This window comes from Maniola hyperantus, chromosome 9 (assembly GCF_902806685.2).
Source record: "Maniola hyperantus chromosome 9, iAphHyp1.2, whole genome shotgun sequence".
In the NCBI taxonomy this organism is placed as follows: Eukaryota; Metazoa; Arthropoda; class Insecta; order Lepidoptera; family Nymphalidae; genus Maniola; species Maniola hyperantus.
The window spans coordinates 8454010-8481502 of NC_048544.1; the positions used below are offsets into that span (position 1 = coordinate 8454010).

The window sequence follows — 27493 nt, forward strand, 5'->3', positions numbered from 1 at the left end:
TGTCAGAGTGAGACGTGTGTAGAGTGTAGAGAAAGGGTATGTATGGTGTTGCATGGCAGTACGTATGCTCGTTTTCCTGCACGTGTAGTATCAGAGGGGCAGGCAGTGCACATACTACAGCACCAAATACTGCACGTTACCATACTATGCGATTCGATAGCAGATATCAAAGTAATGTGTGCGAGAGGGCACACAATATTATTTTGTATGTAACTGACAGACGTCAAAAACGCAATCTCTCACTGGCTCTATAATATCTGGTTTATATAGCAAAACAAGCTTGTTGTTTTTCTGTGGCCTGACCACATGTGGCCGTTTATGCACTTCCTAATAATCGTGATGATGACTAATGAGTGTTAGTCACGATAGTTAATGTTCCGTGTTGTGTTGCCTGCAGGTAGTAAGTAGCGGCGGGCTGGTGATGGGCGGCGCGGCGCTGCAGCTGCTGTCGACGAGCGCGGGGCTGCGCGTGCTGCAAGCCCCGTCCATACACACCAATGGTGAGTAGCATACTCTAGCTCGTACTCACCCTCCATCCCTCCCTCCCCCCCCCCTTCCTCCTCTCCCTCTCTCCCTTTCCATTAACCATATCGTGGACGTGGAATGCCCTTCTAACGTCGTCCTCGTTTCCTGCCACCTATAATCCACTTCAAGGCAAGAGCGAATACGCATCTTCTAACTAAGCGCGCTCCAAATTCCAATCCAGATCTCATCTTAGATTTTTTTGAATAGATTACTTCCGCGACTTCGTCCGGGTGGATTTAGGTTTTTTCGGAAATCCTGTTGCGAACTCTTTATTGTTCCAGGTCTTTAACTATATCCTTGCGAAAAATAAGAAAAGTTAAATAGTAGTTTATGTCACTTTTCATGTCTTTAACTATATCTATGTAAAAATGTCACGTCGATTCGGTGCACCGTTGCGGCGTAATTATAGAATAAACCAACAAACAAACATTTTTTCGCATTTATAAGATTAATAAAATAAGGATAAATCCAACACTTTAATAAAATAAATTGTAAAAATACTTATCATTCTTCTTGCAGGTGTAACTACAGATAGTAATAGAATAGTAAAAGAAAATGGCGTGGTGACGCCTCCGCCGGTATCCACAGGTTCGTTCGATCGATTTTTGAGTAAACTTTCAAATAGTAGTTTAAGAACTCTTGTATAATAGAGATTATTGAAACACTAGTGTGAGTTAACTTAGCTTCCAGTAAACGTCTATGAATTGTGCTTGAGTATTCTTTGGTTTAGATGCCAAAAAGCTGGCCAGAAAAACAGCTTAAGATATGGGTGGTGCATATCGCATGCTGCAGCATACAGATTTGTCTATTTTAGCGGATTATAGTAAAAGTTTATGGTTTTTTGTACATTATATACTTCGGCAAAGTAACTCCTCCTTCTATATAATTTTATTAGTTCACTCAATAATCACTTTCCGTAGTTTATACTAAATTATAAAAATATAGCCACCGAGATAGTGAATAGATAGACTTACAGACCGTTGACCAAAATAGTCGCAGCCATATCTCTATATATAAAAATAAATCACTGAATGTGTTGCTGATCGCAAATCTCGAGAACAGCTGAACCGATTTCGCAATTTTTTTTTAATAATATTCCTTGAAGTACGGAGATGGATCTTACGGAGAGAAAAATTTAAAAAATATCCTGAAAAAGAATCGACTGTTTGGCGGTACGAAGTTCGCCAGGGCAGCTAGTAAATAAATAAATATTGTGCAGACAAAATACAATATGATACAGATTAAACAAATTTGCAGTGCCATAGTCCTCGAGGAACCACAGAGCCAACCATGAATTATGCTTCTTGGTTCTTCAAGACTCAGGCATTCATTTCTTGTAGAGCAAGATCCCACTGCCGACAGACGTTTCTTATTTTCTGATAAACAAAATGTGTGGGATAGAGTAGTACTAGTGTGTACTATTAATGTACGCATATCTGCTAGCTTGTGCCGTGGGCCAATTTATATGTTATATAATAGGCCAATACTGAAAGTACCTATTTTAAAAATGTACCTACTCACTTTTCTTAAAGTCTGACTGCTAATTTTCATGTATGTTTTGCTGAATATTGTTAATAAGTAATATTCAATACTGCCAGACACTTCCTTTCGGCGGCAATTTCCGCCAGACGCTTTAAAGCTCGCAAAAGTATCATAGTTTATCTTACTTAGAGTCTAAATCGTAATTTTTATATTATGATACTCAGGAAATATACATAAAAATCAGTACCCAGACATTAAGAAAAGTGAGTAATGTTTTTACGCGCCTTTAGCAACTGATCTCTTTAAATTAGCCCGAGGTACAAGCCAGCAAATATACGTACATTAAAACTACACACTAGCACTTGTCTATCCCACACATTTTGTTTCTCAGAAAATAAGGAACGTCTGGCGGCAGTGGCATCTTGGACCATTAAATCAAGATTAATCTTTGTTGACTGAACGAGGTGTTGCTTCAGCTCGATGCAGTGCAGTGGTCGATCGATTGCAGCGCTGGTTTTCAGTCATATCCCCTCGACATACAGATTACAGATGTGTCTGTTGTTTCAGAAGGCAGCGTGGTCGTCAGTAGCCTGACGCCGATCGTGGTGTCGCAGCCGGCAGCGCACTTGTTGCAAACGCACACACTCACACATAAGGTTTTTTTTTTTTGTAAAGTCTGCCTCGTTGGTCTAATGGCAGCTGTAAAACACATGAAAACCGCCACCCTGACGATGCCGATGCCGTCAGAATGGTGGGTTGTTCCCAAACACCTACATCTACTATCTATTTAAAAAGAAAAGGTGACTGACTGACTAACTGACTAATCTATCAACGCACAGCTCAAACTACTGGACGGATCGGGCTGAAATTTGACATGCAGATAGCTATTATGACGCGGACGTAGACGTCCGCTAAGAAAGAATTTTTGAAAATTTTATCCTTAAGGGGGTAAAATAGGGTTTTGAAATATGTGTACTTTACGCGGACGAATTCGCGGGTATGAGCTAGTTAAATTATAGATCAAATGATTGTATAGTCCGCGACAGATCGAGATGGCAATCGAGGTATGAGGCGGGGGGACGCCCCGCACACTCACGTTACCCGTGCTCGCCCGCAACGGGTTAGCCCGGGGGCTGTGCGGGTGTGCGGGGCGTTCCCTCACCGATTGTCATCTCGACTTGTCGCTTACTGCAGTTATGTTCTTGTCAAATTATAAAGTAAAACTCAAATAAAACAACCAGGAAAGTGCGAATTGAACTCGCGTGCAAACGGTTTCGCACGATGAATATATTTTGTACACACAATATTGAGAGATTCACCATGTTATTTTAGGGCCATAGATTTCTTATAAGTTTTTCTGTAATCTAGAAGACAGGTAAAGAACTGTTTCATTTATTTTTGCGAAATTTTATGCTCGGTTGTTTCGGAGATAGGGGAGGGCAGATAAATTGTCATCTATTTCCTTAAATAACTTCAATTCTAAAATTATTGAAAAAAATATTTAAAACCCTCACAACAAGCCCTTTCATTTAATGCCACGCGGTACAGTTTGCAAAATATTTTTTTAATTTTCTAATTAGCACCGAAAAAGTGACCCCTACAATCAAAATTTATTTCCCGTATTTGGATCACAGAAATTCATATGTGTACCATAAATAAAGAGGCATCACACCCGTGCCCACAAATCATATTCTCTAAGGCGCGCTCTATTACCAGCTTATCATAATTATGCTCTAGCATAATCATCACTGTTCCTTGTCGTCAGATGGTTGAGACGCAGATGGTGAAAGGCAGCGTGGCGCCGCTGACGGTGAGCGCGCAGTACCTCAGCGCGACCACCATCGTCAAGCCCGTGGTCGTGGTGTCCAGCGCGCACGAACCGCACCCGCCGCACCAACCGCACCCGCACGAACACACGTGACCGGAGCCCGTGCTGTGAGCAAGACTATAACCGTAGACTAACTGTTCACACATACATCGGTGTTATAAACAACTTGAAGTTACTGGAAGCCTATGGCCAGGGACAAATAAATCTAGAAGAAAACACACGGCCAGGGGACATAGGCGACTATTCCCTTTATCGTCTTATCCGATAGATATGACGCTTTCCTAACGCCTTGTTTACACCAACAAACAAGTTTTGATATTAGTATTCGATAAAACTTATAAAAAACATGTTAAATGTTAAACTGATATTGTTCCAGTTATATTTTGTCCCTATCTCGTGTCAACAGATAATTGAGTCAAGCCAAATGTTTTAGAAGTATTTTATAAGTTTTGTATACAACTTCTGCCACAACTCGTTTTTGGTGTAAGCCATTCAAGTGTTATGTAAGCGCCAAAGTGGGGTGCTTTGCTTTGCTAGTAAAAACTACTAAAATTCTAATTACGCGATACTTGAATGGTCCCTAATCAAAAAACTGGCAATATTACATACTAACTATGTATAATAATGCAATACATATTTTAGACTTTGATCTAAATGCGGTGTAACACTTATAGTCCGTACAAAATGAGAACTCGTTCGCCATTTTAACTCTGTCAACTGTCATGTCAAAAGTATGGTTCACCTTTAAAATAAGGACTAAAATCGTACTTTTGACATGACCGTTGACACATAAAATGGCGAGTGAAATTTTAAAATGTACGCACGACATATTCGAGCGGATTTCTGTGTATCTTATCCGTTTGCGAATTAGTAGCGTATAAAACTAGATTAGTACCTGGCCGTACTCGAGCACGATATCTTCCGGTTATATTTATATTAATTCATAGTATTAACATCTCTATAGCCTGATTTATAATTCCGTAGAATTCTGAATTGTTATTTTATACATTGGGTGGGTATAAAAAACATGGTTACAACTGAAGTTAAATGTTACCCCAAATTACCAGATTCCTGTCATCATAAAAAAAGCCCTAAGCTGTACCTAATATTAGTCGTTTACAGTCTGGCTAACGAAAGAAGGGACTGGATTAGTGCGGCAAATTTAAAAAATATCAGTATGGCAGCCCCAAAATTAGTATGAAAGACCTGGAATAGCCTAATTTGATACTTAAGAATTACTTATTTTTATTTCTTTTCTATCAAATTAGGTTATTCCAGGTCTGTCATACCAGATCTGCCATATTAATATTTTTTTAAAATTTGCTGCTCTTTTCCAGTTTCTTCTTTCGTTAGCCAGACTCTAGCCTTAAAATAGGACAAAAAAGTGAAAAACTGACAGCTATAGAAAATAACAGGAGTTCTCATTTTTCTCCTACATTAATAAATCAAAAATAAATTATTTCTCAGTTTTTATTAAATAGAAGATCTTCCAAAATACGTAAAATCCACGTCCTTTGTTGGTTTTAAGTGTAATAACCATTTTAAATTATAGATTGAACTAAAAAAGTACGTCATTATGATGTGACGTCACATTCCAGTATTTCATAGAATATCACATACTAAGTGCACGTTTTGACGTTTAATAAAAAGTTACTGATTTGACTAGTATTCAAATACCGTATTGTTTCTACATTGGTATTTAATAAAGCGTCACTTGAAATTAAAATATAGACTGATGAGCATGTAACACTGCAGTCGTGTAAATATTGCTCTATTGATTACCAATTTAGTACTAAACTTGCCCTTTAATTTTTAGAACCCATAGCCTGTTTTATATTTTATTTGAATTAGTTTTCTTTTTTGTGGGAATCTGGTAATACCAAGAAACAACAGAACTCCACGGAATTAAAATCAGACTATATTTGAAGTGGATAAAGACGATATTTAATTAGTATTTATCCGTCGGTGTGCTCGAGCATGCTCGCGTCATGTGCGGTTTGGTTAGTGCTGAACCTTAGGCAAACTAATTGTTAATTATATTCAAAATCTTAGTCATTTTGACTTTTTGTACACAAATATTTTATCTGATCTAAAAATTATTTATTATTTATAACACATTATATTTTAATTTATGTTGTTTGTTTTAAGTAAACACCTGTATACATTAGGCAGCAATTACACCTGCAAGTTTTACTCACGTAAGTAGCTTGCGTAATTAATTGACAACAAATTTTTAAATTATACTCCTAAGAGACTTATACTTGTAAGAGAGTTATACTTATAAGGAAGTTCACATTAGTAAATTTGTCGTAAGTAAATCGTGTAAGCTATCTACGTGAGTAAAACTTACAGGGTATCCGCGGCCTTATTTATGTGTCTGAAAGAGGAGAAATGCATTTTCATCAGTGCGCGATCACATGCTCGTATGTTCCGAAATGGTTGTCGGTAACCTGTGTTCACTGCCCAATTTAACAAGCAATAATTCGATGTTGACTTTATCTTAAGGGAAGTTTTGAGCTAAGCGCAAATGTCGTCTTTAATGTATTTATTTGGCCACATAGAGCACGGTGTGTTTTGAGTCGTGCCACGGTTCTGCGTGTTTATGACATGTAGACCCATTTACATGTAGGTTTTGGACGATCTTGATATGTTGTAATTGATTTGATCTACAAAAATATGATTGATTTAGCTACCTCTGATTAGTCACACTCTTTAAATATATAAAAGGAAAAGGTGACTGACTGACTGACTGACTGACGGATCGTGCTGAAATTTGGCATGCAGATAGCTATTATGACCGCTAAGAAAGGATTTTTGAAAATTCAACTCTGGATAGGGTTGAAATAGGGGTTCAAAATTTTGTGTAGCCCACGCGGACGAAGTCGCGAGCATAAGCTAGTATTAGCTAAAATGTACATGTGAATCAAGAACACTATAACTTCAGACAATCACAACAACTGCAATTGCTGTCTTAGGCCGGCCGCATATATTAGATTATAGATGCGTGCGACTTCGTCCGCGTTGATTTAGGTTTTTTAAAAGTCTCGTGGAAACTATGATTTCCCGGGATAAAAAGTAGCCAATGTCCTTAAGGCCCCGGGATGTAAGCTAAGTCTGTACCAAATTTTATGAAAATCGGTTAAACTGTTGCGAAAAGCTAGCAGAAAGACAGACTTTCGCATTCATAATATTAGTATGGATTGTCTGTCAGAAAATATACTGTTGCATTCACTATACTATAAGTACAGTACAGAGTGCCTTCCGATGCGCGTCAGAATCTTTATCATGAACGCTGTACAAGAGATAGCAATATATTTAGACCTGTCATTTTAATTTAGTTTACAGATTGCGCACAACAGAATCGGCTACATTTTCTGATAATATGCGGCTGGCTTTAAACATTTTTTTCGTCACCCAAAAGTTAAATGTAAATGTGGCCTCACCAAGCAGAAACGCTTTTAGAACACTTTTCTATCGTTAAATTCTCATCCGTTTTGTTCTTATAAGCTAATTTAAGAATAAACTCAAATAAGAGATGCACGAGTGTTGTAAAGACCGCAAGGACGCGCATATAAGAAACTATATTCTAAAAGTAATGCACAAACGCCCGCATCAATTTTCTCGGATATAAAGGGTTTTTTATTAAGAGCGCTCGAACTTTGAAATGAAATAAAATTACCTGTGTAAGTGATATCGCCACTATTATTATTTTATTTTAAAGGACATTTAATGACATTATGTACGAAATATAATATTCAGTCAAATGGCCGCCGTGACTCCGCTGTAGGTGGTATGTCCTGGTGGACTAATTTTCGATGGAATTTTTCCATTTAAATGGGGTTCAATAAAAAAATCCACACCAAACAAGTGTCTTTTTTGGAGTGTAGAGGCACCTAAAGAAGAAAGAAAAGGCGGTCATATCGAATACCCGCAACGCACGGAACGTTAAGGAACAGAGCACTAACTTTGGTACTAAATTTTACCAATTTCATTGCGTTGTTGAAGCGTGTAGGGTTCCGTGGTGAAATGGCAAGACTAAACAAGAATTCTCGTCAAATTTGACAGCTTTTACTTAACCAAGATGGCTGCTATACGCTGTTAAAGTTCGAGTATCCCTATTGAAAAACCCTTTATAAGTTCTGGCCAGCCAAACACCTGAAGGGTCTAGTACACGATGGACTAGTGCACTGGGACAATGTGTTCCAACTTCCACTACATACATATCCATGGTCACCCCAATTTATTGTTTTCGGACGTAGATATGGAGAGATAAATCGATATCTACTATCACTATATATCACTACATCAGTGAATTGCAAACTCAGCAAGTAACAATCAGAAAGTGCATTACAATAATACCCAATCTGAATAAATGATTTGATTTGATATCTGGCTTAGTAAAGACACAGAGAATTCAACCTCAAAAGTACGCATATACAAGGTTTTGCATGAAAACAAAATCGTAATATATTGGCAGGGGACAGGGGAGAATGCTTTGTTGTGATTGGTGGACTCAAAAGTCACGTAATTAAGACAATGTGCAGTATGAGGGTACCGAACAGGTGTGGGCCGATTTTTATGCTAAGCAACTGCCTAAGCTTGGCGATCGGGGGTGTCCGGCTATTAGACGTCTATAGGTGGGTCTGTGGTTTTAGATCAAGAAGCAAATAATTGTAACATCGGCGCAGTAGGTACGTTTGTTTGGAGAAGACTCAAATGGTCCAATATTTTGTCCAAACGTGTACTAGAGCCTTAAAGGATTATGGTAATAAAATAGCGGGATGTGCGAAGCAGGCGCTTGCTTTTGTATGTGTAAATGTTTCATAGTGGTAGATAAAACAAAGACAGTGATAGCAAAGTGACAAATGGGGTGTCTGGTTACATCGTCCGGCCAATCTGTTACGCTAGCGTAGGTAAAATTTACTTTATATTTTTCTACAAACAAGTGAATTCCATGTGACTTGTACAGAACTGTAACGATACTAATGTAAAAAAATTAAAATTATATTTATTATTTATTATTTAGAGCCAGTAAAATGGGCAAAATTTACTTACCTAACTGCTGCAAAGCTGAATTAAATTTGTTTGGAGCGGATTCGTAGGTGTATAGTTACTAATAGTAATCGTAGGTCTTTAGTTACTAATAGTAATTTACACACTGATGCAGATGGCTTAAACACCTTTCTGTCATACATTAAGACGTGTTAAGGCTATGTGCAACTAGTGCAAGCAGTGTGTAATTTTTTTGAGTAAAGGCAGTAAATATCTTTTCCGACATTATTTGATTCATAAAATAATTTATTAAAGCCTTTACTAATAAAAGTTTACACATGTGGTTTATAGACGTAAAAATTCAAAACACTCCTTCGTGTTGCACAGTCGTATAAAAAATGACAGAAACATATTATACTTACTTATATAGCTAAATCATATTATATAAAAAGTGTGTACATTTTCATTAGTAACACTATACATATATAATATGTTAAATATTATTTATTACACAATGTTTTAATTTTAATTTGTAAAAAAATCTTTTTTCGTACCACTTGCTCAAAAAAGTGACATTCAATGCCACAAAAAGCGTACATAACAATAGTCATTTTTAATCTGTTAAAAACGGGAAAGAAAATTGTACTGAATTTCATTCATCCCCTAGGGAGAGAATGTGATTTAAATTTGGAATACTTAGGTACCGAAATTTATACTGAACTTTTTTTTTTTAATTTATTCAGATACAAGATAGCCCTTGACTGCAATCTTACCTAATGGTAAGTGACGATGCAGTCTAAGGTGGGAGCGGGCTAACCTGGAAGGAGTATGGCAATTTTTATTAAACCCTTTACCTTTGGTTTCTACACGGCATCATACCGGAACGCTAAATTGCTTGGCGGCACGGCTTTGCCGGTAGGGGGGTAACTAGCCACGGCCGAGGCCTCCCACCAGACAGACAGACTACATCTGTTTTTTTTAAATTACCAACATAAAGAATGTTTAACAAATCCAATTTAGACACAGCAAAAACCAAGAAGGTTTACACCATTGAGTTTGTATATAAAGCATTATACATCTTTTTGAAAAAGGAATACGCATTTATTAGTTATGATTATTAAATAAAATTACGAAAACCGACAAGGCCGTATGAGATTGATGCCTTTGCTTTTCCGACAAAAAAATATTAGTCTAGGAATTTGCCGCGTTTTTGTTTTCTTCAAATACATAAACGTTAAGTTTATTTTTAAAAATAAGTTAATGTTCTAAAAATACGTTTAATAAATGCTTATATCATATTATTATTGTGTTATTTTTTTCGCAAATGGTACGAAAAGTAGAGTATTTACCTCGGTGATAAAGCTGTCTTAGTCTTGGGTGAACTTAAATCCCTCGCTACACTCAGGACTCGTCTTAAATCCCTCGCTTCGCTCGTGATTTTTAAGTTTTTAACACCCTCGCTACGCTCGGGAGTAAACCTCGAGTCCTTCGTTACGCTCGCGATTTAAATCGTCACCCGCGACAGAAGACACTGCTTTATCCCCTTGGTTAATAATCTACTATTATTATCAGGACATGTTTTATATTATCCTTTTAGTCACCTTTCTAGCGTTGTATCAAGAATCGCGGATAAAAAGATAATATGTTTCATACCGTTTTACAATTACAACAGATAAACACAAAATCGAATGGGTTAACATTTCTAATTGTGAATATTTAGAATTAAGCTGAATTGGTACTTGTTATGTATAGATTAACAAGATAAAGTTTATTTTTTCTATATAATATCTGTGATGTGTGAAGTTAGATAATGTAGAACTCGTAACTCTGTACAAAAACGTCTTTAGGTGTTGTCAATTTCTAATAATCGCGTGTTTATAGATAAATAATGAAAATGTGGCTTATGACTATGTGTGAAGGTATATTTTTTGTGATAAGTAATAAGAAGAGGTCTCAGAAAATGGGAAAAGCAGCTGTACGCCAGACGTCATGCATTACTTAGGATTATATCATATTGGATAGGTATCATATTTCCGTGTATTGCTAAAGCCGCGTTTTCACGGGTCGGCCTGGGTAGCACGATTGGTCCATGACCATGGTCCATAAATATTTCGACCAAAGCGATCGACTTTAGTTTCGATTCGACTAAAGAAGTGCCAAGATAGCCCGCTTTCTTTTTAGACTGCATCTAAAATAAAATAAAGAAGAAAGACAGTCTTTTAGCCTTTGCAATTATTCTTCCATCAATACCTCACTGATAATAATTTTAATACCTGCTTATTTCGACAACTTTATTCGACCCTATTTCTGATTTCGTCGAAACGTGTGAACGTTTTAAAGAACGTCTTCGTAAACTACTCAAGTCGTTCTACCTAGATCGACTCGTGACAATGCGGCCTTAGCGATCAGATTATTTACTTGGAGTTACGAAAACCGTACAAGGGAAATATTCGCATTACGAGGACTAAGAAACTAATTTGATCTAATGCTGGTTTTCTTACTCTGATCGTAGACACTGACAGATGTAAGAGTACACTTGCTATGAATATTCGGTTTAGAGCAAGGCAGCTTTACATTTTGTCTGCGTTGAATCTGGCCTCGGGTTGTCCTAATAGCGTGCCTATAATAATTTTGGATTAGTAGGATTATCAGTAAAACATACGATATATATGTTTTTACAGATAAGAATTCGTACAGTTGAGCTCATGGCTTCCAATTGCAAAAAAGCTGTAATTACAAATTCTTGATTACAAGCAGTGATACCTGAAGATTGTCTACATCTTACTTTCGTCGTCGAAGGTTCGTCACTCCTGGGTCAGACAAACAGTTCTAAGTGTACTTTGTCGACAACAGGTGACTGCTGCCGTCGACAAAATGCTATTCGTTTATAAGAACACTTACGGTGGTTACGCACTTATCCGATCCTAATTCCAGAAAATACGTTCCTTTTTGTTTTTTACCTTATGAAATATTTCGTAGATATTTTTATATCCGTATTTTCACGGATTCGGATCGGATGAGTGCGTGATCACTGTTAGTTTGATTTTTAAATCAGTGGAATTCTGACAGTTCCCATTTTATACATTGGGTGGGTTATGATGAGTGTAAAATACAGGGCTACCACCTGACGTTTTGTTCCCAAATTACCTCAAATCCTTGTCAACCGTCAAAGTTTATTGATTTGTAAAAATCACAACGTGGCATTTTTTGTACATCCAAAATTACATACAAAAACATTATTCAGAATCCATTTAGATTGGTCGAATGTAACCCAGAACTAAATCTTATCACCCCGAAACGTTTCATTTTCGTTTGGGTATTTCCATCCTTAATAACAATAATCTATGAAATTTAAATAGGTCCTGTGAATTCGCTCCAGTATTCAGTTTAAGGCCATGTACAGACTACAGGCCGAACAGCGAAGGCGAATAGTAGACGTAGCCGATGGAAACCGACCGCTCGCTCGCGTACGCTGTTGTAAAATCAGAGAGCCGAGCAAATGCTTTTTTAAATGAAGTTTACAAAAATAGCCCACGGGAAAAGAGAGGATTTAGTCACGACTTTTGTGTTAAAAAATTGCAGAAAATAGGTACTTTCTTTGAAATCTTATGAATGTATCACGCAATAAAGGTCATCATTACAAATTGCTAAATAGATACCCAAAAGTCCTAAACGTAACAACGGTCACAAACCTCCTTGGTCTCCCCTAAATTTCGCTCACCTTTGCTGATTCTACGACAGCGACGCGAGCGAGCGTTCGGTATCAATCGGCACGCGCACAATAATTCGCCTTCGCTTGCCTTCGCTGCTGAGTCTGTACGTGCCATAATATGTATTTGTAAAAATAATTTATAACAATATACGATTATATTAGCTTTGGAAGTGATTTGTCACTTTGCCTAATATTAATAGTGTAGGTATGAAAATTGTATAAATATTTTAAAATAAGAGAGAAATCTATTTTAATTGTAATATTGTGAAGCGAATGCTCATGTAAATATTGTAGTGTATAAAGTTCTGATGTGTTAGAAATACATGAAGTTATATATTTAATTTGGACTTTTTTCTTAATCACTCGACTTCTAAACTTAACATTTAACTATACCTAAAGGAAGCTGTGGTAGCCTAGTGGTTAGGACGTCCGCCTTACAATCGGAGGTCGGGGGTTCGATCTCGGGCACGCACCTCTAACTTTTCGGAGTTATGTGTGTTTTTAAGTAATTAAAATATCACTTGCTTTAAGACCGTTAACAGGTTCTCACGCTTTGCATGTTTAGGTATTTACCCGAGGTTTTTTGTTTGTTTACGTGAATGGACGTACCGAGTGCAGTGTAGTTTAACAAAACCGTTTTGATCCTAAAGTAATCTTGAAATGCATTATTTATTTTAATATTTTTGAGAGTGTGGTGTTAGTTATTAGTTTTAATTTTTTTCCTTCTCACTCTGAGAGGAGACCCGTGCTCTGTAGTGAGCCGGCGATGGGTTGATCATGATGAGTACCTAAATAAGTACAATAAGATTCTATTAAATATTCCCAAAAATACGGGTCCCCTATTTCTATGTTTATCTAATGATAGATCAATTATTTACGACTATATGAAAGAAAAGCAATAACGTTCTACACCACCCTCACTGCTCGAAAATCGAAACTATCAACCGAATTAGGTCAACGATCTCTAGACTTTAAGGTCATTAATTTATTTCAATGAATTAGGCACACAGCAACAGTCCCTAGCTGATAGGTACTTGCTACTATTTGTGTGAACTGTGTAATATCAGCTTGTTAGCATGATGGCCTATTCATTATTTTTTTCATTTTAGGCACACGCTTGGCCACGATCACACCTGATAGGATGTGATGATGTGGTCTAAGATGGGACGCGTTTGCCTAAGTGTGTATTCACCTTTGTTTTAAAGATACATACATACTTGTACAGTGTACACTAAGTTTTTAGGTTTATTTATTACTTAGCCTTCGCTCTCTGTCCGTCCGTCTGTCTGACTGTTTCAGCTGATAAATGAACTTTTTTTCCGGGTATGCACCGTAGCGGGGATAAACGGAATAGCCCGTAAGTTTGCTAGGCCCAGCATGCGTTGCAATAGCGCCACTTTAGTATCCATCTAATGGGCAGTCTACCTGCGAATCAGCTGTTACATTACAAGCTAATGCTCTTAATCAATACGCATTGCGCACTTTAGGGAATAATGTAGGCAGGCGTTTACACACAGAACGCCAAAAGACGTTAATCGGTATTCAGTATGCTATACAAGTACATACCTATGTTTTTATAGGTAGGTACGGGAATTAACATATCGCTATGATAGTATAAAAATTGAAACTAATTGACGGAGTAATCGCGTAACAAACACACAAAAAAACAAACAGTCGAATTGAGAACCTCCTCCTTTTCTTGAAGTCGGTTAAAAATAGAATATGGGTATCTTAAATTTAAGAAACCCTATAAAATATAGTCTTATATTTAAACACCTATGAAAATTGTGTGATAGGTATTTCCAAACATTTCAGTTTTGGCATTTTGCGTTTTTCTCAAACTTGTAACTAGATAATAATTTGCGTAAGTAACTTTTCATTGGCCTAAATCCTTCTCATTCTGAGAGGAGACCTGTTCTCAGTAGTGGGTCGGCGATAGGTTGATCATGATGATGATGAATTTTTCACCATCGCAAAACGGTTAGATGCAACATGTTACAGAGAGTCCATGAGATAGGCACGTACACAAAATAAGTAGATCATACTTAATAATTTAAAACAATTTTAGCGTATAAATTATTAGATATTTAGATTAGACATTATTTAGAATTTAAAACAAGCAATTAGGTATAGTACGTGACAGGTCGAGATGGCAATCGGGGTGGGGACGGGGCACACAGCCGCCGCGCTAACCCGGTGCGGGATAGCGCGTGTGACATCGCGTACTATAAGCGCCTACTAGGTGCCTACTACCTATACCTGCGCCGCTACTATTCTGTTCTGCGTTCATGTATATAAAACAAATAAATAATGATTTACGTTGAAGTCTGAAGGTTGCGTACACCTGTAGTGACAGCATCCGGTAACATTTAGGTCGACATGCTATACTTATTACGATGAAATTAAAAACACTTCCGAGGGTGATGTAATATTTTTCGACTTACCATGTTATAGAAGCTCTATATCGATAGTAGGTAATTAATACCTTTAGCTTCTTCCGATGATTTTTTTTAAAATTTACAGTCTAATCTACAGTCTAATCTATAATATTGTAATCTACAGTCTACACCCCTCTACAATAATGCTACGCAGCTATATTCCAGAGTCGTAGCTGCCAGCTACGCCACTGGAACACTCATCACTTCCGTGTTTCACTAGCATTTGGCAAGTCTATTTGCCTGTGAATTTCACAGGCAAGACTTGCCAAATGCTAACCTCTCACTCCTCTCTCTCTCTGCGTTGGCGACCCCGTCGCGCGTTGTAACTATATATATTTAAAGTACGATTTTTCATTTTTCTCTTAGGTTTTACGATTATTATTATACTAGATAATTCCCGTGATGTCTCCATGTGAATTTAGATTTTTAAAAATCCCAGAGAGTTCTTTGATTTTCCGGGACCAAAAGTAGCCTACCTATGTAGGTATTATCGGTTAAACGAATGGGCCTTGATAAGCTAGCAGACAGGTACACTCTTTCGCATATGAATAATACCTATTGTGAACTCTAATTGTAGTGATAGGTATAGTAATAAAAAAACTACTCTAACTTTTATTGATCAACACGTTAGAATGGATTTTAAATTCGAGATGCACCTATCTAGGTATGTACTTAAATAAATGCGGAAACTGCGATAAAGATAACATCCGGAAAACTACATAATTAAATAATCCTGATTAGTTTATACTGTCATTAATAAAACAAACTTTAACGCATTCCTTATCGTGGTGTTTTTATTTTATTTCCTTCGTACTTAAATCCTTTATCACAAAGGAGTAACGAACTGTAGATGGTCTGTGTACATTATGCTTTCGTATATATTCGGTGAACTACGAATTTTCACCATACCTTTTCCAGCTTTGATAGTCAAAGCAGCCTTTTAAGAAAGCTGGGAGTTTTAAAAAACACAAGATGGAAATGTTGTTTCTATTAATAAACTTCGCCTTGTTTTCCGGATACAATACACTTCCAGTGAACGATGATGATGCCGACGTAATAATTGTGGATTCTTTCTTAGATAACAGCATCGATGGTGATGATTCTGTTATAGATATATCTAGTTTGGGACCAGAGGCATTCGGGACTCCGAAAAATGAAAGTGGTGAGATTCTATTTCCTTTTAATTCTAGTTCTCTATCAGCGCAGCGGTCTGAAAAATTGACTAAGTACTTTCTTCCCAATAATGTTTGTTGCAATGCAATTTACCTAAATATTTTTAACTAGCTGACCCGGCGAACTTCGTACCGCCTAACAGTCGATTCTTTTTTAGGCAATTTTTTAAATTTTTCTCTCCGTAAGAACCATCCTCGTACTTCAAGGAATATTATAAAAAAAGGATTAGCGAATTCGGTTCAGCGGTTCTCGAGATTTGCGATGAGCAACACATTTAGTGATTCATTTTTATATTACTTATTATTTTTATAACTTTTGCCCTAGACTAAGTGAAAGTCGAGGACATACAAAAGTACATGTCTCCGCCTGCAACACTCTATAACTTCAAGTAATTGACATTAAAGTTTAATTAAGTTTTGTAGGCTTCTACGCAGCCGGATTTCTTTTATTATTATTTTTTAATTCCAAGCATATTAAATGAGGTGTGTTTCTTTGCCGCGTTCATCATTCATTTCACTTTTTGAAATTAGTATGTACTAATAATATATTATATACCTATAATTCTATAGGTTAGCGCGGAGGCTTGGCGGGTGTGCGGGGCGTTACCCCTCCGATTGCCATTTCAACCTCATAGTCGCATTGCCCAGCCTGATAAGTGATAAGTTGCGATTCATCATCGCTGGGCGCCGCGGTCGTTCGTTTCGCTCGTAGAGTAATTATTATGACCATGGTTACACTTTCTGTGTCATATGTCACTGGTTTTGAAAAAAATTCAATATGGCAGATGTACTTATAGCGCTATTTTAAAATGTGATTTTTTATTTAGTTTTTAGCAGTCTTGTAATATTTTTACTTTTTAGGGTTCCGTACCTCAAAAGGAAAAACGGAACCCTTATAGGATAACTTTGTTGTCTGTCTGTCTGTCTGTCTATCTGTCTGTCTGTCTGTCTGTCTGTCTGTCCGTCCGTCTGTCTGTCAAGAAACCTACAGGGTACTTCCCGTTGACCTAGAATCATGAAATTTGGCAGGTAGGTAGATCTTATAGCTTGAGGAAAAATCTGAAAACCGTGAATTTAGGCTTACATCACACAAAAAAATTAAATTGTGGTCATGAACTGATAATTAGTATTTTAAATTTTCTAAGTCAGATAACAATATCAAGTGGGATATCATATGAAAGGTCTTCACCTGTGCATTCTAAAACAGATTTTTATTTATTTTTATGTATAATAGTTTTTGAATTATCCTGCAAAATGTCGAAAAAATACGACTGTAGTACGGAACCCTCATTGCGCGAGCCTGACTCGCACTTGGTCGGTTGTTTTAATTACAATACGACTTGTTTTTAAGGAGACACAGTCGCGCAATGGACAGAGTCATCGCTCATGAATCCCGAGGAAATGGGAGGATATGCGGAAGGTGATATTCTGATGCCGCAATTTGCGAGGAACGGTGTTCGCGAACAAACATCAAGATGGGAAGATGGCATTGTACCATATAGAATTGATGGAGCATTCAGTAAGTTAAACTTTTTAATTATCACCAGGTTATGTACACTTATAAAATATGTAGGTAAGACTATTGAGTCTCTCTGTTGGAAAACGCAAAAACCCAGATTTTTTATTTAAGTTTGACGTTTTTAGTACGTATTTCAGAGCAATTTCTTTATAGGCATATATCACAGAGAATACCAAGTACTGTTACCTATTTATTTTTATTTATTTATTTTATATCTAATTAGAACGGCAGTGCCACTTACACTAACTAGATGATTAATAATAAATTTAAATACAAATAAAGGTACAAGAAAAAAGACATAAAATACAAAACGATAAAAGATCAAAGAATTTTGAATATGTACGCTGAGAACATTGAATGACATATTCATGCAATGCTCTCAGCGTACTTCAGTAACTCCCGAACCAGTATTATAGAGCCATCATTAAATGGGTCCCATTGAGCATTATTGTCCAAAAGCGCGTTGAATGATGCTAATGAACGGGGTATAGGTAACATAGATCTAGCAACAGTGCGATGATGTGGGACCACGAAAAGTTTATTTTTTCGTGGACGAAGATTACTGTTGGATTCAGGGACACGTATGCGACACAGTTGGTTATGAAGTTCTGGAGCATTAACATCTCCTCGCAAAATTTGACACATAATTTTGAGTTGGTCGCAAATGCGTCTGACCTCCAGGGAGTTGAAACCTAAGCAACCTAACAGAAATTTGGTTGGGTATAGGAAAGGATAATATCCATAGCAACGTTTATACAGGTATCTTAGGAAGGCATTTTGTACTTTTTCTAATATAAGCCCGTACTTTGCCTCGTACGGATGCCAGACACAGGTGCTTGTTTCGAGCTTGCTTCGGACTAAGGCGTAATATAGTAATCGTATTACCAAAGGACTATGGAACTCCCGAGAGTTGCGTAGTACAAATCCTAATCTTCGAAATGAGTCAGCTGCTACGGTGTTAATATGGTCATGGAAGGTCAATTTTTTATCAAAAATTACACCTAGGTCTTTCATGTTCTGTACTCTGGGAATAGGGATTCCATCCATTTTATATTCATGTATCAAAGGATACCGAACTTTACCAAAGGTCATAACTGAACATTTGTCACGATTGAACTCCATTTTGTTCGCTTTACTCCAGTGATATACAGCTGTAAGATCGCATTGCAACTTGAGACAATCTTCGATAGAAGTAATTTCGAATATAAGTTTTAGGTCATCTGCATATAGCAAGCATTTTGCATATTTTATAGATTCTGGAAGATCGTTTATCATGATTAGGAAGAATAGAGGTCCTAAGATAGAGCCCTGGCTTACACCGGATCGCGTATGATATGGTTTAGACTCATATATGCCATATCGAACGAATTGCTGACGGTCACGGAGGTAGTCTGATAATACATGTAGGAGCTGAGGAGAAAGACCAATAGCACTGAGTTTTTTTAGAAGAATATCGTTATTAACTCTATCAAAAGCTTTGCGGTAATCAAAATAAAGTGCATCTGCTTGATGGCCTCTATCTAGGCAGGACGATATGTATTCAGTAGCTGTTAATAAGTTGGAGTTGACAGACTTCTTAATCCTAAATCCATGCTGTTCGTCACATAGTAAATTACTGATTTGCCGGCTTATCTCTCTATGCACAATTCTTTCAAATACCTTGGCAGGCGTTGAGAGAATAGCTATGGGCCGAAATTCCTCTACGGACGTCGTACCGGTTTTTTTAGGTATTGGTGTAACTCGGGTCAGCTTCCATTGAGAAGGATATTGTCCAGTCTTTAAGATTAAATTAAGTACATGACAAAGAGGGAGACTAAGATATTTACTACACATTTTCAAAACATCAGCTGGTAAGTTATCTGGTCCAGTTGCGCAATTTACCTTCAGTTTATCAATGCCATATTTTATGTCCGTCACTGTAAACTTTGGGATGTGGCATATAGTACTATAACTATACCTATGTAAAGAAGCGACATTTAACTCTCCTTCGCCCGAAACGTAATGGCACTCCTACTGGTACTGCCGCGCTGGCGTCATCACTCATACCCCGATGGTCATCTCAACCTGTCTCGGACTATAGATGTATGACGTTAAAGAAAAAGGATCTTGTTTCCAGCCAAAGACCAGCGTGACATGATCATGAGAGCCATAGCAGACTACCATCGCCTTACCTGTCTCCGCTTCGTGCCTTACAACGGGCAAAAAGACTACATCTTCGTAACGAACACTGACACAGGCTGCTGGTCCAGCGTAGGACGGCTTGGTAAGTGTACACCAAAGACAGTGTTTAAGTAAAATAATCTGAAACAGCCAGTTAGCGAGTCCCTCCGCCAATTCTTGCTTTTCATACAATACTTAGCAGAGTGCAGACATTTTATGTTTTATTGTCTGCCCATGGACATTGCTGCACCAGGAAATGCAAACAAATCACTTAGGTACCTACCTAATTCATAAAGGCCTCCTTTTAAGGCGCTAATGATCGGGATAGACTCTAGAACTTAGAAGAGTTGGCAAGAAACTTAGTTAATCAATGTTAATCAATATAAATCTTAGTTAATCAATGTAAAAAATACCGGCCGAGTGCGAGTCAGGCTCGCGCACAGAGGGTTCCTTACTCGGGTATTTTTTACGATTTTTTGCGCGATAAATCTAAAACTATTTGGTATGCGTCAAAATAAATGAAAATCTGTTTTAGAATATACAGGTAAACCCCTTTCATATGATACACTTGACATAGTTATCTTACTTTGAAAATGGAAAATACTAATTATTTGTTCATTAACAAATTTTAATTTTGTTGTAACTACAAATCCACGGTTTTCGGATTTATTTCTTTACATGTGCTATAAGACCTACCTACCTATCACATTTCATGATTTTAGGTCAACGGGAAGTACCCTATAGGTTTTCTTGACTGACACGACAGAGAGATGGATAGACAGACAGGCAGACAGACAGACAGCGAAGTGATCCTATATGGGTGCCTTTTTCATTTTGAGGTACGGAACCCTAAAAATCATTACGTATTCTAATAAATAATTAATGCAAACCCGGCTTCCACGTAACATTAGTCAACTGATTTCATTTTCGGAAACCATCAACTTTTACTAGGGGCCAATAATCTACTTTCTTATTTTTTAGGTGGCCGTCAAGAGTTAAACCTGCAAGCGCCAGGCTGTGTGAGTAAGAAGGGGACTGTATTGCATGAGCTTCTGCACGCTGTAGGATTTTTACACGAGCAAAGTCGACCGGAGAGGGACGACTTCGTCTCTATACAATATGGCAACATCAAAACCGGTAAATTTTTGTCACTATATAATAATTTACAAATATCTAAATTACTTATTATTATATCGAGTGGTTGTTAGCATCTCTTTAACCGAAAGGTACAATACCGTTGACGTGTTGTATGGTAGGTCAAATGACTCCTACAAATACCAATGGGTGCTAAATGGTCCGTTTTTGAGCTTTGATTTTGTATTTAAAACAGCACAGATTCGGTTTAAAAAAAAAAAAAATTAAAAACTTTTTAAATTCTTAGTAAATAGTAAGTAGCGGATATCCCTTCAGATTTCGCACAATATTTAGCGTTAGCGTGTTAGTTCGGGTCGATGATCATGCGCGAGCGAAAGGATATTGCTAGCAATTTTGACTACCGATATCACAGCCAATACAAAATTGTTACAAACCCTTTACAGGTGCAGAAAATAATTTCAAGAAGGCAGATTCTAAGCGCACGGCTGACTATGGGGTATCCTACGATTACAACAGTGTAATGCATTATTCTGAGTATGCTTTTTCTAAAAATACGCAGAAGACCATTGTTCCCAAGGTAACTTTACTATGCACACATGTGCACTGCACATGTGCTAAATAATATTTCGGTGAAGATATTTAGCTTAGTGCCGATAGGTCGCTTGTCATAATAACTTCCTAGATTTTGTGATAATAACTTAGATCCTAAGTTTTGTAGAATTCCTCATCACCATAATTATTATCAATACCAAAATATTACCATGAGAACCAGGTTCTGGTTGCTTTCATCATCAGCATGATAAATGAAGGTGCCCTGGTCGAGGTATGATAAAAAAAGGGATACGAATACAATGAATATACATTATGGTTGGCACGATAATTTCACTTATATACCTATTAGTAATACGTTACCCATACCTACTAACGTAAGTCAATACCCTCTTTTGTTGCAGATTAAAGACGTAAAACTTGGTCAGCGAGAGGGACTCAGCCGTGGGGACGTAAAAAAAGTTAACAACATGTATAATTGTAACAAAAAGTAAGTAAAGTACCTAATTTGTAGAAGCTATCTACTCGTACCTAATTTGTATAAGGTAGGTACTTATTCGAGTTACAGAGAAAATACAATAAGTACTGGCAAACATATCAACAATAGAAATTTTTGACGAATTTGAAATGGATTTAATTAATTAAAAATTTGATATTTTCAGAGAGCCTACATCTACAACTTCATCTGGATGGGTTGGCCAAATATGGCATAATTTTTTCGGGTCTAAGTCACGAAGATCGATCATGGTTTAAAAATCTTTTATTTATATAAGTGGCGATCTTTGATCTGTAACCTAGTCTGTATAATATTATTACCTATTTTACCTTTAGGCTTTACTGTTAGTGTTAGTAGGTAGGTACTTATATAAATTTAACATGACATAATTAAATAAGTTTTTATAGTACCTACTTCATGTGTTTTAATTCAATTGTATTTATTTAGAAATATGATGCCCGCAACTTCAATTGCGTGGATACGGGGTTTTTTAAATCCCATGGGAACACTTTAATTTTCCTGGATAAAGTAGTAGTCTTTTGAGTATAATATATTCTGAAATGCATGCAATCTTTATATCAAATTTTGTCATAATCGGTTATAAGGATGGGCCGTAAAAAGGTAAAATAACAAATAGACAGACAGGCAGACACGAATATGCATTTAAAATATTAGTATGTATGTAGGTACTTATATATAGTACAAAAAGAATATATCATCAGGAAATTAATTTCTTCACGATCTAGGACTTTACTTACTTATAAATTAGTATAGTAGAATTTAGGGGAAGGAGAAAAAGTACCTTCATAAAGATTTTCAAAAATTGCTTTATTATTTATATAACTATAGGTAGGTATATACTCAATAGAAAAAATTTCTATAAGATCAGCACAATTGTTCAGTTATTTGTTTAGGTACATAATATTATGTACCTCGGTACAGTAGATGTAGTAAACACGTATTTTATCTTTCAAGATCATATTTTTCAATGACCGCTTCCATCAAACACTTCAGATATTGGTACGATCTTTCACATTTACAGGTTTCAGCTGAAAAAGTAAACAAAATTATGTATTCAATATAGCTTAGTAAAAACTTTAATTGTCATGTGACATGTGACCATCATCTCCACCTTTCAATTAATAAGTTCTTACTTCTTATACCTAAGTAATATACCTAGGTATTGGAAAGCGACAGGACTTCATCGTCTTCATCAATGAAACTCCAGCCAGCTTCAAATAAGGACAGGGCATCTACCGAATTTCTACCTAGCTTCAATAAAAAAATTGAACATGCTGTTTTTGATGTTAAGCAATATTTCGGGTATCTTAGGGGTATATCTATAAGTGCTCCGGGTCAGGCGCGGCTAAGATCGCAGATCGAACAGAGCAAGAAGAAAGAAGAGAAGTGGAATAGTGAGAAGTCCGGAGTGTGAACAGCGAGATCAATGCAAGTTGCCGCAAATGATCTGCGCAATACAAAGATGACCTTTGTGATGGCAATAAAAGCATCAACTACAAATATTTCAGTAAGTTGTATCTTATTCCAATCCAATAGTTTTTAACCTATTTATCCTAAAATTATTTAGAAATACTTAGGTACATATAGTTTAACCTACAACCTATAAAATAGTCTAAAGGTGGGAACTTGCACTTTAGATTTTATTTTGCCCCATAGACCACTAAGCTTATTTATTTAGGCTTCGAATATTTTATGATTAGGTACTCGGGTTTCTGTACCTACTCTCAGTGGAATCTACTTTTTGGCCCAAATAGCAGAATAGGTAAGCCTACCACATAACCAGGGCTGGTCATAAAAATATTGGTATTTAAAGGTGTTTGGATCCGTAATGCTTGCATAACTTACGTCTATCAGTACATGCGGTCGCCATTTTGATAATATCTTCTTCGGGTACGTCCCTGAGCTGCGGGAATATTTCTGCAGTGCGCTTCACATTGAACTGGCTCGCAGGTGAGGCAATTCCAGCTTTCTCCAAAACGCAGCGCATATAACACTAATATTTTGTAGAACATAAAAATAGTAATTATTAAAATAAATAAATAGAAACCGGACTGCGCAGAAAAATCTACAAGAGTTAATTAACCTATTTAGTTAATTTAATTATTTACCTTCAGTTCTATAGAGTAACCTCAGCCGGGGACACAAAAATAAAACCGCCTGCGGCATTCTTTAGCAGCGCATGAAAACTTAATAAAGTTTTGTGGGCTTCTGAGCAGGCGGATTTATTTTACGGTTTCCTATCTCCAGAGAAAAAGGACCCTTAAAGGATCATTTGTTTGTCTGCCTGTCAAGGTCCGTCAAGGGAATCAAAACCTGTATGCGAATCCGACTCGCACTTGACTGGTTTTTTAATATTATAATAATTAATTTATATTTTAAGCAATTTTTCTTTTTAGGGTTCCGTACCTAAAAAGAAACCCTTATAGGATCACTTTGTTGTCTATCCGTCTGTCTGTCTGTCCGTCTGTCCGTCTGTCCGTCTGTCCGTCTGTCCGTCTGTCGTGTCTGTCAGGGGAAAAAATCCGAAAACCGTGAATTTCTGGTTGCTTCACAAGAAAAAAATTAGAATGTGTTCATGAACAAATGTTGCTATTTTCAACTTTCAAAGTAAGATTACCTTCATTACCTACCATACCAAGTGGGATATCATATGAAAGGGCTTTACTAGTACATTCTAAGACATATTTTTATGTATTTTTATGCATAATAGTTTTTGATTTATCGTGCAGAATGTCGAAAAAATATGACTGTTTAAACCGACGGAAATATCTACAAACCTGGCTTAGTGACATCATGCAACGCGCTCGCGTTGGCACCGGTAATAGACGAAAATGGGCGAGTTGTGGGGAAGCGCGAGGGGAAGCGCATTCCAGAGCGATTCGTAGATATTTCCGCTAGGTAGTAGTACAGAACCCTCAGTGCGCGAGTCTGACTCGCAGTTGACTGGTTTTTTGAGGATCTTATCATCAAGGATCAGACCTTAGAAATCTATTGTGTGAGACGATGATCAAAAAAAATATTGTACCTACCTTGGGTGTTTTGTCAGTTTCATCTGGAAGGCTTCCACTTTTATTAAAGCTCTCTAGATATGCTAAAACAAACAAACATCTTTACATAACTGCTGGTTTATCAATTATTACTGCTGAGGTTATAATCATATAGGGCAAGTTACTCAGCCAAATCTTTTTTCTTTGAAAGTGGCGTGACTTGAGGTGTGATGCAACTTTGCAAGTGTGGGCTTTAACAGGGTAGGTATCCATTCACTGGGAGATTATATTGAACACTAAGCATTGATCACTCATAGTCATTTATTCAAAATAGGTAAGTATAATTATTATTATTATACCTATATCATTACCAGTAATACCACTGTAGGTACATACGTAGTAATCGATGTAGGTATCTATGCTAATAATAAGAATAATAAATGTAAATTTAAAACGAAGCTTCCAAACTTATCGCAGAATGGACCACAACAAACTCAGTCAGGTATTTTTTTTACTACCTTTTCAGAATATCACAATTTCAACGGGGTAAAACTAAGCAGTGCTTAAATTATGCCTCTGTGATTTGCACACCACTGCTTAGTTAAAATTTTGAAGTTTTCTTTAATAGTTAGGTACCTACATATAATAATTATAGTATCCACTCGTAGTTAGGCAAACCAATTAAGTATTATAAAAAATTGTAAGATACATATTTTCATGAGATAAGTATAATATGGATGATCGTTTTACATGCATAGTTTGTTTATAGTATGTACTTACACATTTCAACACGAAATGAGTCATTACATTCCACCATAACCTCTATCAGATTAAATTCTTCAATATTGTCCCGTTCCTCTATTGACGCAGATACCTTTGTCGTCTGTACCCCTGAAGCCATATCTTTGCTGTTTGATTTATCTTTTGCGTCCGTACATTCCGTTACTGAAAAAGTTATCAACGCGAACGCTATGGCGTAAACCAAATTCATTATCTGATTCATTCTTGATATCCATTAGCTTTTGCAGCTCCGTCGGTTTTTATATTCGCTGCTTGAATTGGCAGATGTGTAGCACATTATTTCAAACCATTTACTTATTAGCTACTTTAATTTTTGGGTATTCGTACTAAGTATACAGAAGGAAGTATGCTGACCGACCTTAGCTGTTCTTCCAGACGAGTAGGCGTTGGGATGAACGTGGACAAAATGAAAGTCATGTTAATGGGCACGATATCCCGAGATCCGTCTCCGTCGAAAATGTCAGCATCGAAGTTGTTCAAGAATACAACTAATTGCCAAGGACAGGTAATACAACTTGGTAGAAACAACTTCGACAAGGAAGCTGACAGAATAATATAGCTGGGCTGGGCAGCATTTGGAAAATTGCGTCAAGTCTTCAATTCGTCGATACCCCAAAGCCTAAAGACTTAATGAGTGTGTCCTACCAATATCCTCGTCCTCGTATGGCGCCGAGATGTGGACACTGACAGTTGGCCTTGTCCACAAGTTCAAAGTCGCTTAGTCGCAAAGTCGCTATGGAGCGGGAGATGTTGGGTGTCTCTCTGAGGGACAAAATCCGTAACGAGGAAATCCGTCGAAGAACCAGAGTGACTGACATAGCTCAACGAATTAGCCAGCTGAAGTCTGAAGTTGAGATCGCGTATCGGCAAGCGCAGTGTGGGACGATCTCCGACCCGCTGGACTGACGACCCTAAGAAGTTAGCGGGAAGTGGCAATGAAGAAGGCAGAGGATCGTGTGTAGTGGCGCGCTCTAGGGTAGGCCTATGTCCAACAGTGGACGCAAACAGTGATTGATACAGAAGAAAATAGCCAAGGTATAAAAAATCATCATGATTTTCTCGTTGATCTCAGTCAGTTGACCTCGTTGAAATCAGCTAGTAGGTAGGTACAGGATAACGATATCCTATACCTACTAGCCGATCCGCCCGGGTGACATTTGTTGTAAGTAGGTATACCTATATTTATAATCATCATCATCATCAACCGATAGACGTCCACTGTAGGTCTCTTGTAGGGACTTCCATACGCCACGGTCTTGCGCCGTCTCAATACAGCGACTCCGTGCGACTCGTCTGATGGCGTCCGTCAACCTAGTGGGGGGTCTTCCAACGCTGCGTCTTCCGGTGCGAGGTCGCCATTCCAGCACCTTGAGACCCCAAAGTCTTTACGAACTATGTGCCTTGCCCATTGCCACTTCAGCTTCGCAATCCGTTGAGCAATGTCGGTTACTCTAAATTTCCTACGGATCCCCTCATTTCTGATTTGATCACGTAGAGAAACTCCAAGCTCATAGCTCTCTCCATCGCCCGCTGAGTTACTCTGAGCTTTATGAGGCCCATAGTTAGCTACCATGTCGCGGATCCATATGTCATCACTGGCATCATATATATAATAGATATAATAGATTTTATATCCTATTACTTCTGGATAATTAAGACGCTTTTTAAAGGTGAAAGAGAATGATTAAAATCTATTCAGTAGTTTCAGAGTTTATC

General features: G+C 37.3%; 3 protein-coding genes and 1 long non-coding RNA gene across 8 annotated transcripts in view; 3 read left to right on the top strand and 1 right to left on the bottom strand.

The window, feature by feature from the left end:
- LOC138402779 (uncharacterized) overlaps positions 1-12880 on the top strand; it is a 135967-nt gene extending 123087 nt beyond the window's left edge. The window contains exon 2 of the long non-coding RNA XR_011237113.1: positions 5303-12880. This is a non-coding gene — a long non-coding RNA (uncharacterized lncRNA). The remainder of the gene's footprint in view (positions 1-5302) is intronic.
- Positions 1-12880, top strand: part of LOC117985401 (max-binding protein MNT-like) — a 57764-nt gene extending 44884 nt beyond the window's left edge. For 4 of the 5 annotated variants that reach the window (XM_069500773.1, XM_034972103.2, XM_034972102.2 and 1 more), the window contains 4 exons: positions 398-500; positions 1045-1113; positions 2575-2663; positions 3773-12880. In XM_069500773.1, the coding sequence (XP_069356874.1) occupies positions 398-500; positions 1045-1113; positions 2575-2663; positions 3773-3928 (417 nt within the window). In that variant the 3' untranslated portion in view covers positions 3929-12880. The remainder of the gene's footprint in view (positions 1-397; positions 501-1044; positions 1114-2574; positions 2664-3772) is intronic. The other variant, XM_069500772.1, reaches the window with a different exon arrangement.
- A 3069-nt stretch (positions 12881-15949) lies between these two features.
- LOC117985233 (hatching enzyme 1.2-like) lies at positions 15950-22348 on the top strand. The gene is made up of 7 exons (XM_034971923.2): positions 15950-16139; positions 17501-17668; positions 19785-19931; positions 20810-20965; positions 21367-21500; positions 21877-21962; positions 22135-22348. The coding sequence occupies exons 1-7, from the start codon at positions 15950-15952 to the stop codon at positions 22223-22225; spliced, it is 972 nt and encodes a 323-aa protein (XP_034827814.1). The 3' UTR covers positions 22226-22348.
- A 427-nt stretch (positions 22349-22775) lies between these two features.
- Obp84a (Odorant-binding protein 84a) lies at positions 22776-26005 on the bottom strand. Its single transcript, XM_034972052.2, has 4 exons — positions 25757-26005; positions 25019-25080; positions 23835-23982; positions 22776-23017 (listed from the first exon to the last, which is right to left on the bottom strand). Exons 1-4 carry the CDS (start codon positions 25977-25979, stop codon positions 22932-22934), a joined length of 519 nt encoding a protein of 172 aa, XP_034827943.1. The 5' UTR covers positions 25980-26005; the 3' UTR covers positions 22776-22931.
- Positions 26006-27493: the final 1488 nt, after the last annotated feature.

Coding starts and splice junctions, on each gene's coding strand:
- LOC117985233 (XM_034971923.2), top strand. CDS start 15,950: ATGGAAATGTTGTTTCTATTAATAAACTTCGCCTTGTTTTCCGGATAC. Junction 20,966..21,366: donor ATATGGCAACATCAAAACCG/GTAAATTTTTGT, acceptor AACCCTTTACAG/GTGCAGAAAATAATTTCAAG. Junction 21,963..22,134: donor ATGTATAATTGTAACAAAAA/GTAAGTAAAGTA, acceptor TGATATTTTCAG/AGAGCCTACATCTACAACTT.
- Obp84a (XM_034972052.2), bottom strand. CDS start 25,979: ATGAATCAGATAATGAATTTGGTTTACGCCATAGCGTTCGCGTTGATA. Junction 25,081..25,756: donor CTCATTTCGTGTTGAAATGT/GTAAGTACATAC, acceptor TGTTTGTTTTAG/CATATCTAGAGAGCTTTAAT. Junction 23,018..23,834: donor GACCGCATGTACTGATAGAC/GTAAGTTATGCA, acceptor TTACTTTTTCAG/CTGAAACCTGTAAATGTGAA.